The sequence below is a fragment of the Lygodium microphyllum genome, chromosome 10 (genome assembly GCF_053477565.2).
Source record: "Lygodium microphyllum isolate KBCC chromosome 10, Lygodium_microphyllum_v1.1.10, whole genome shotgun sequence".
NCBI classification, from domain to species: Eukaryota; Viridiplantae; Streptophyta; class Polypodiopsida; order Schizaeales; family Lygodiaceae; genus Lygodium; species Lygodium microphyllum.
Genome location: NC_141144.1, coordinates 113,179,969 through 113,189,823, shown reverse-complemented (window position 1 = coordinate 113,189,823; position 9,855 = coordinate 113,179,969). Strand labels below are relative to the sequence as shown.

The window sequence follows — 9,855 nt, the reverse complement described above, 5'->3', positions numbered from 1 at the left end:
CAATAAAGAGGTTTGTTAACTTGAGCACTCTTGATGGCAAAGACAAAGAATGTTGCTTCTTTTCAAAGTCATGATCGTTGGATGATTCTAATCCAAGAATAAATTCGTGGTATAAAGTCAATGTAAAAAGAGGTTGGTACAAAGTTTTTATAGTGATCAAGCATCAAGAGTTTTAAAAAAGAAACTTTAAAGCCAAATAAGATTTATTGTCTATCACATCCCATTCAAATGTTTACATTAAACATGAATGTAAAGATTGCTAAGGATGTTTATTTGTTTTAGGAACGGGAATGTGGATTGGTTTAGATTAGGGTACTTTAAAAGACAAAAGAACCAACATGGTCTTTCCAAAATGAATTGGCTTTCTAAAGTTTGTCATTGGCATGCATGTGTACATAAGTAGCTATGGAATAGTCAGTAGCTAAGATAGGTAGCAAAGAGAATATGGCAAAGTTCACTTACTTTAATTTGAGAAGTCTTTAATCACAAGTTCTAATAAGAACAAAAGGGTATTGAATAATTCCATTAAACTATAGTACGTTGCTCTTTAGCTCACTACAAGTGATCCTCCCAAACATTGATAGTAAGTAAAGCCTTTCTAAAATGACATGAGCCAGAAGGACCAAAACAACTCACCAAGGTCAATTTATTAGGATAAAAAAGTAAGCCCCTTAAAATCAAATTAGTACAAGTATCAAACACAAAAATAATATTATACGAGACCCTTCAAACTAAGGAGAGATCAAATGATCAAACCTTTTTCCCAAGTTTGTATCCAAGACTTAAACTAATGCATGTCAAAAGAGACTACACTAATATTTGGAGGGAAGCCCATGCCCGAACCCCCCTTGTGGCATTAGGTTGTGTGTGTGTGTGTGTGCGCGCACGTGCGTGCGTGCGTGCGTGCGTGTGTGCATGCGTGCGTGCATGCGCGCGCATGTGTGTGTGTGTGTGTGTGTGTGTGTGTGTGTGTGTGTGTGTGTGTGTGTGTGTGTGTGTGTGTGTGTGTGTGTGAACTCAAGATACACTTTGAAATATGACATGCTTCTTTAAAATAAAGTAAACCTCACATGGTTGACAAAAGAACTCGTAGAAAGAAGACTGTGCTAAGGTGAGCCATACTAGCACAATTGAAAAAGCTCATGCTAAGAGTGTTAATGCTTCCAATTTGTCAAAAGAAGCCAACGTAGATCTACAACGGGTGTAAACACTAAGCTTCTAACAAGATTCCATCAACAATCTTTTCCCATTTTTGGATTAGTGTGGTCACTATACTAGTGGGGTTTAAGGGGGAATGTTATTTATCCTACTACCCGTGGGGTAACACAATTGTTACTAGGGACATGCTAGATTGGTGTGCTCATATGTTCACAAAGCCAAAACTTCAACTAAAATGTGTAGGTTTTTTCCAAGGCTCTAATTGATAACTCACACAAATATGTAACTAAAATTGCCCCAACTTTATCAAATTCGAAACCTACAATTAAAAATTTTAGAGGTTTTTCAAGGCTACCACAATCATGGTAAGCTTACATGGCAAGAGAATATTATTGGTTCATGGTTAATTATGGTGAATGACTTTAACTATAGGATTTTCCTATGTTATGGCATCCACCATGATAACTAACAACATAATGTGTATTGACTTTCGATACATCCATTTCGGATTGATTTGGTCGAATTGTTCACTCTCATGTGCATGCAAAGACATTTGGTGGCTTACCATAATCACCTTCTCGCAACAACCATGGTGTTTACTTCAAAATTCCATGTGCATTGTATATCAAGGATCTAAGGTTTGAAGAGTATATTCATGTACTAGCAGTTTCTACACTTCCAACAATTAAAATGGCAAAAACTAGGACTTGATTCAGGTAACGAAAATTCATAAGCGGCCATTTGCAAATGATGTTTGAAATTGTCATGTGTATGTTTAGAAATGGTATCATGATTCTTATTTTTCCAATGAATTTTATTAAAAAAGCGTTCGAAACATTGAGATTTATAAAATTTGTAGTAACAAAAATGGAAAATGTGTATAATTTTATGTAAAAATGGAAAATGTGAATAATTTTATGTGAAAGGTCTACCTTTTTAGTAGTAGTGTTTTTTTTTTTTTTTTGTATCGGAAGGGCGTGAAAGTCCCCACATGAATGGTCCCGTAAACCCAAGCCCCGAATCGCGAACAATGGTCACGCCCCGCTCACGGAAAGGTGTCATTTGTCCTTTTGTGCTGCAAATCGGGCCCTTTTATCATTATCTTTATTCGTCATAATCTCCTGATTTAGCAAATGAACATGAGCGCGATGATTGAACAGAAAGCTTATCTTTAGCTTGTGCTAGCCTTAGAGCCTATTCCAACCATATGCTTACCTTTCTTTCTTTTTTTAATCATTTAAAGCCATGACACATGCACTAATTTGAGATGAGAAAATGATAAGTTATTTAGAGCCATCACACATGCATGTTCCTTCTCTATGGAGGAAACGATAAATTGTATCTCGAAAAATAAGGGTTGGTTCGGGGCCAGCAGGCCTCGCCTAAGTCCATTCGACCTATCTAAGGTCATATGATCAAGTTCATCAGAGTGTGGCTCAAGTGCTTGACTTGTGGCCCTAAAATTATGGGACTAGCAAGTGGAACAAGTATCACCAAAAATGGTGATACTAGGAAGACTCCAGCAAGTGGAATAAGTATCACCAAAAATGGTGATACTAGGAATACTCCTACAAGTATGCATACATGGCAATATGTAAACCACTCCCCCTCTCTCTCTTTCTCTTTTCGAAAGCATTTTCTTAAATATCTACTCCTTTCTTTGGCCGTCAATTGCCATCTTTTTTTGTATTATACTATAGGGTCCACACAAGTCAAGACTTGTGTGGCCACAGTGCTTTGATAGCAAAGCCCCTCTATGCTAAGTAAAAGAACTTAAGCGTGGCAAGGCTCTTGGCTTGCACCAAATCCCACTTTCATACAAGATCCCAAGAAAGAGATTAGCTATCCATATACAAAGTTGACCAGCTTGTCCAAGGTGTGTGCTAGGCGGCAATACATGCCTATGACGAGAAACAAAGGGTGCCCTACAAATAGGGAGAAAACAACCAAAGTGTCATTAACAACATTAGAAGTTGGAGGCAATGTTCCTAATCCAACACATGCAAGCAACAATGTGAGATCTGAGTGCTCCATGCAGCAAGATGGACATAATTGAGTCTAATAACGTTTGGGTGTGCACAATCAACTTGTACTTCGAAAAGAACACAACTTGGGGAAGTGAAAGTAGTACTCTCAAAAATACATGTATTATCTTCACTTCATCGCTCAATAGCACAAGTCTAAGAGGGCCCTTCCAATGTAAAAACCAAGGTTTAATGTGACATGAATTGCAAACCTTTCATAAATACCTTCAAAATTTAGAGGAGAGTGTGTAAGAACTTGAAGTTTACAAAAATACCAACTATCAAAATGGCAAATATGTGCCCATCCAAATTTTTGAGTTAATGGTTTTTGCATCTACTAACAAAAATGTATTTGGTGAACATTGAGCCATTCGCACATAAACTATGGCCATGGCCTTGGGCATTTATTGGCCTCTCAGTTTGACCTTCACATAGAAAACTATGGCCTATATCGAATGCCTAGTTTTTGTATTTCTTGTGGTAAACTATGGCGCTTTGGGGTAATTGTCCAGAACCCATCTCTTTTCTAATTGTGCAAAAAATTCCACTTATCTGCAAAATGGTTGTTGCCCATATGATTGGGATCCCACAAGGAAAGACTTGTGCATGAATGCTCTGTTGCAAGTCGCACTACCTACCTTTGTAGGTTAATTAGGTTAATTAACATGTGCAAGATTGGGGTCCTAGGGACAAGACACATGTAAGCCCTTAACTAGCATGCATCACTACAATGCTAGTTGGAGACACATCCATCCACAAGAAAATAATATATAGACCTCACCCAAGTAATAATAACATCACAAAGATCATGGAGAGAGACAAGGGGCTAATCATTCCATTAGAGATTTCTTGCGTTACACTAACTCCACCTAGTTGATAGAGTAGGGGTACTCTATTTACTTTAATTCTCCATACCCTTTGTAAATTGTCATCTCTGTGTTGATTACAACCACCCCCACTACCAACATAAGTAAATTTCACTTATACGTGGAGGGGCATCTTAGGCCCCATTGTAATATGCAAACATTGTCCAAGATATTTAACAAAAACCAAAGAGACAATTCGTAATTAGATTTGCTTATGTTGTTGAAAAGTGAGGGAGAAATGATTCCCAAGGAGCCTCTAATATTATGTTAGTACCCTATTTTTCACGAGGGCTTGCAGGGTTGGTGTGGGTTGAAGCTATCCCCACCCTCATAAGAGTAGGGATAGCCACCTCCCTCCCTCTCCACCTTTCTACTCGTTGCAGCAACAATGATGCAGCAAGTGCCAGTAAGTAGGATTGGGGTGGAGGTTGAAGCTATTCCCCCCACCCTCATAAGAGTAGGGATAACCACCTCCCTGTGTCTCCACCTTACTCCTCTTGAGAGCAAGGGTCTGCATTATTTTAAAAAGATGATCTAGCAAGTGCATGTAATTATAGAGAAGTCAGCGGGGAAGTTGATCCTACATGTGCCCACACTTTTTGTATCCATCGTGTCAAGCAAAGTTGACATCGGCTCAGGGAAGCTGATCCTACATGTGTCCACATTTTTGGTATCCATCGTGTCGAGCAAAGTTGACATTGGCTTGCCAATGGAACCATCATGTGCCCAAGCTAGAGGGGGGGCCCAAGGGGAACCCCTCATACGCCCAAGCTAGAAGGGGGTGGGGCGCCAAGGGAGTCCAAATGCCACGCTGGACGTGCCAGGGCCGGTGCAGTCATCGTCAACAGGAACTATCACCATCAAGAAACACATCTTTTATTTATTTATTTATTTATTTAACGCCATTGTCATCGCTCAACATAAAATCATCTGATTTTCAAGACTTAAAAATGGCATGCCTATGAATCTTGCATCTCAAAGCAACAAAGAGAGAGAGAGAGAGAGAGACGAGGCACAGTAAAGGAAGAAGAAGAAGCAGCAGCAGCAGCAGCAGCCATGGCGGCCTTGAATAGAGCTCTCAAGGGTCAATAGAAATACAGCAACAGAAGAAAGAAAGAAGACGAGAAGAAGAAGAAGAAGAAGCAGAAGCAGCTATGGCGACCTTAGTTGGCACCCGCCCCCTTGCCTCTCTCTGGGAGCAGAATCACCTCATGATCGAGGATGACGACGACGACATCTCCACCGTCTATCCCCTCCCCAACACCCCCCGCGCGGACGGCCCCGATGAGAGCCCCCGCAGCCACCTTCAGCCCCGCCCATCCTCCGCCTCCTCCGGCTCCCCCAATTCCATGCACAGACACCCGAGCCCATTGCTTAGACGCAATTCCAAGGTCAGAAATTTCTCTTGCTTAATCCGTCTCTTATTGCCAGTTAATCATGCTTTATATATGCATAATCTGCTTTATATGTGCTTAATCCTTCCATCTTCACCAGTAATTTTTGCTCGACTCCCAGTACTCATGTTTATTTATAGTAATCACGCTTAAACAGCCATTACTGATGCTTAATCCGCTCTAAATGCGATCTGTGCTCGCCAGGAATTTATTGCTTCTTAGCAGCCATTCTTCATGCTTAATGCGCTCTGAATGTGATTTGTGTTGGTCAGTAAGTTTTACTTCTTAATAGCCATTATCGATGCTTAATCCGTTCTAAATGCGCTTAATCGATCCGTGAATGCCAGTAAATCTACCTAATTCGTGTTTAGTAAGCCGCTCTAATTAGGCCTAATTCATCTTTGCTCGCCACTCCTACCTAATTCGCGTTTAGTAGTTTAGCATTTGTGCTTGATCCGCTCTAATAATGCTTAATCCCCTTCCTCTCATGAGCTCCTTTCCTATCCCAGATGGCTCCAAGATCTGAATCAGCTCCTCTAACGGCAAGCCCCGTTAGTCTTGTCCGCCTAAGGAATGCTTCCTCTTCTGCATCAAGCTCCCCTCTTTTGGTAAATCTGCGGGTCCATTAATCAGTTCCAAGCTCTCTGCAGCAAATGGCAATGCTTAATGAATGCTTAATTGCTGTTACCTGTTTCTTTGACTGCTGTCCAGATGGATCCCCTTGCAGACTCCACCTTGATCACCTCTCCCAGAGATTATGTAAGAGCGTTCAATGGTCCACGTGCGCATTCCAAGGATAATCTGGGTCTTCCTGCCCTCGGCCCAGATCCTGAACATACACGTCTGCAGGAGCCTAAACATTGCCAGAAATCTGCATCAAGGGGCATGGAGCCTTTCCTGCAAAATTCTATACAAGAAACAGCCATGGAGAAGGTACAGGCTGTCATACTTGCATTGGGCAAGGAGCTAGACAAGGAGAGGATTGCAAGAAAGAAGGTTGAAATGGAGAACAAGAGACTGTCAAAGAGCTTGACTGAGAGCAACAAGGCAGTCAGCAAAGCAGAAAATGAGTTAGAGAAAGAGAGGAAAGCCCGGCAGCTTGTAGAGGATGTGTGTGATGAGCTCCTAAGGGAGATAGGTGATGACAAGGCAGAGCTGGAGAAGCTCAAGAATGAGCACATCAAACTGAAGGAGGAGATGGAAGAAGAGCATCGAATGCTTCAAGTGTCTGAGGCATTACGGGAGGAGAGAGTCCAAATGAAGCTTGCTGAGGCGAGTATTGAGCTTGAAGAAAGGTGTATGGCTTTGGATGATTTGAACAAAGAGCTCCAGTCATTCTTGGACAAAGACAGGAGAATGCACAATGCACACGTCTGTCTTGAGGAGGCTAAGAAAACACAAATGCTTCAAAAAGCTGTAGACACCTTGCAAGTAGAAACGAATGCACCAATTGGACTTCTGCCACAGAAATATACAACCATCTTGTCAAATGCATCCTGCAATGATACAGGCCACTCGTATGCTGCTCAAACTCTGCAGCCCAGCAGAAATAACGATGCAGGAAACCAATCTGAAGATGCCATGGTATCTACCTGCTGGAATGTTGAATCTGAAGGCACCATAGGTCTTCAGGCATGTGAACAAAGTAAGTATAAAAGTGAGAGAGTTTCTCATGGAGGTGCAGTGGACGTATATGGTCAATGGTTCATTGACTCCAAGCCACATCATCACCCTCTGAAAGATAGACTGAGGACTAAACAAAGACACGCCTCAAGGACAAGGGGCAGATCATCCTTTAGAGTACCTAATGACAACCAGAAAAATGAGTTGACTGTCAAATATCACCAGCATCAGACCTTTAGAAATGCACGAAATGTTATGGAGACGGATACTGATTATGATGCTGATGAGGAATGGCATGATCTTTTAATTAGGCAGAAAGAAGGGAGGACCCGTTATGTAGATTGTGGTATTACTAATTCCACAAAAACTGATGGCCTTTCATCAGAAAGTGAAGATTGTCAAAGTGACTCTCCTGCAAACTATACTAGCTGTGAGCTTAGGTTACCAAATGTACACGATGAAGGGCAAGTAGTTGCAAGGTTAGAACAAATTAGGGGTGTTGGTAATCCCTTATTAACAGTAAGAGGCAAAGTTAGCACCCATTCTCACCCAATGTATGATCGATCATCCAGGATATGAGAGTGACATATCATATAGTACAGGGTGTTCCTTACCCATTTCCCAGTATCCTGATCACAGAGGTCAAAAGGGGCATGAAGGAAAGGGAATTGCAAATGCTGGCCACAGAAGACGGTTCAGAAGCAACAGCATACAGCTCAATATGCCATAAGACAAGCATCTTCCTATTTCAACCCTCAGAGCACTTGCTGATTAAGACTAACAATTCCTAGTTTGGCTGTTCACATTCCCTTCTGTAACCTACTGTGCATATGTGTGATAGAGTTGGAAGTTTCAAGTGACAAAGTTTCTAGATGCTTTATCCCTTCCTCTCCTTTCTTTGTTATGTAGAAACATATACTATTTGAGAAATGAGCTCTATGTTCTTAAGTCTCCTATGTTCTTGACGAAGGAGAGTGAATGCAAGTCTACAAGCTTATGTGCATGAAGCTTTGCTTCGCTTGCAAAACTTCATTCTAAAGCATTTCTCTCTTGTATAGCATGCGCCTCACTTGCTCACAAAATGCACACCCTCTCTCTATCTTTCTATGTCCCTCTCTAACTCCTTTGTCACTTGTCTCTTTATGCTTTTTTCAAATGGCTTTCTCCTGCTGAGTACTCTTCATCTCTAACCTATTCTACCTTTCTTCCCTCTTCTCTACCCTCTTTTTTAATTTATACCTCTGCCCCCCCTCCATGCTCTCTACCCTTCCACTTTCATACTCATGTTCCCTTGTGTTTTATTGTATTTACCTCTACCTAGTATGCTCTCTCTCTCTCTCTATCTTATGTATTCCAATGTATTCTTTTCTATATGTTATTTGAAGGTTTGGTTGGGGATCTCAAATAAACCAAAAGTCTCCCAAGCCTATGTGGCACAAGGAAGAGAAGTTTAATATTCAAGGAATAAAGAGGGTTTTTCCTTGAAGGGTGAGTGGGGACTATATTCTCTCTCTCTCTCTCTCTCTCTCTCTCTCTCTCTCTCTCTTAGATATATTCATAAAAAGGGAAAAGGTGAGTCTTTGAAAAATTATGTGGCTCTCTCTCTCTAGAGAGAGAGAAATTTCTTTTCTAATTAAATGTATGAAATGATATGACATTTTAATGGTTGAACATGTATATACGATGTGTACATACTCTAAAAACATCCACAAATGCACATATATTATAAATGAGAGTTGAAGTTTTCTTAATTGAACATGTAAAATGTTAAAACAATTTTAATAGATGAACATGTTCACGTAATGTATACATACTCTAAAACCATGTACAAATACACAGACTGTAAAAACACGTGAACAATATACATGCACACATACACATGTATGCATGCACGCATATACAAATACATGTGGACATGAATGCATATACATGCATGCTCATACATATAAATATATATGAGAGAAAAAACGGAGAGAGAGAAAGAGAAGAGGAGAGGAGATAGAATGGATGCACACCTATAAAATACATGCTTACAATTATACACACATGAATACACATAAACACATATGTCCACACACAAATATATACATGCAACACATACACACATATATACATATAAACACATGCATATGCAACATTTCTACATATAAGGTGAAGAGAGATGAGAGATAAGAGGACGAAAATAAAAGGAGAGAAAATTAAAATGATGAGAGAGAGAGAGAGAGAGAGAGAGAGAGAGAGAGAGAGAGAGAGAGAGAAGAAGAAGAAGAAGAAGAAGAAGAAGAAGAAGAAGAGAGTTAGGAGGGGGGAAAGAATGGAGAGACAAGAGAGAGAAAAATGAGAGAAAAGTATGTATACCTATGAGACCACACAAATGGATACGAATTTATAAAACACACAACGCACACATACTCACACACATCTAAACATGTACATATACACATGCACACAAATTTAAGTGCATTATACTATAATTTAAAATACACTGTGGAACAATGTTAGAATGAATGGTTCAAAATATGAAGTTAATAAAGTTAATTCTATAATCAAATATTTTTAGTATAATATTTGATTATATTAGTGATTATTTATATATTTTTATCTTGCAAAACTTAATAAATTGATAAGTAGAAATATAATAAATGGTATAAGAATCAAATATGACATAAAAAATAAAATATTTTTTTCGATAAAGACGTGAAATATTAAAAAGGTAAGAATGTACAATTGGGGATCTTGCCCCTCTCTCTCAACCACATGACTTACAAGCCTTACAAGGCTACCCCAACT

General features: G+C 39.8%; 1 protein-coding gene across 2 annotated transcripts; it reads left to right on the top strand.

Moving 5' to 3' along the window:
- The first annotated feature begins 5,004 nt into the window (after positions 1–5,004).
- LOC148030453 (uncharacterized) lies at positions 5,005–8,013 on the top strand. Of its 2 annotated transcripts, XM_087686775.1 has the most exons (3): positions 5,005–5,439; positions 5,952–6,050; positions 6,154–8,013. In XM_087686775.1, exons 1-3 carry the CDS (start codon positions 5,203–5,205, stop codon positions 7,642–7,644), a joined length of 1,827 nt encoding a protein of 608 aa, XP_087542901.1. In that variant the 5' UTR covers positions 5,005–5,202; the 3' UTR covers positions 7,645–8,013. The 2 variants fall into 2 exon arrangements, with proteins under 2 accessions (XP_087542901.1, XP_087542902.1); XM_087686776.1 differs by lacking the exon at positions 5,952–6,050.
- Positions 8,014–9,855: the final 1,842 nt, after the last annotated feature.

Coding starts and splice junctions, on each gene's coding strand:
- LOC148030453 (XM_087686775.1), top strand. CDS start 5,203: ATGGCGACCTTAGTTGGCACCCGCCCCCTTGCCTCTCTCTGGGAGCAG. Junction 5,440..5,951: donor TGCTTAGACGCAATTCCAAG/GTCAGAAATTTC, acceptor TTCCTATCCCAG/ATGGCTCCAAGATCTGAATC. Junction 6,051..6,153: donor CATCAAGCTCCCCTCTTTTG/GTAAATCTGCGG, acceptor ACTGCTGTCCAG/ATGGATCCCCTTGCAGACTC.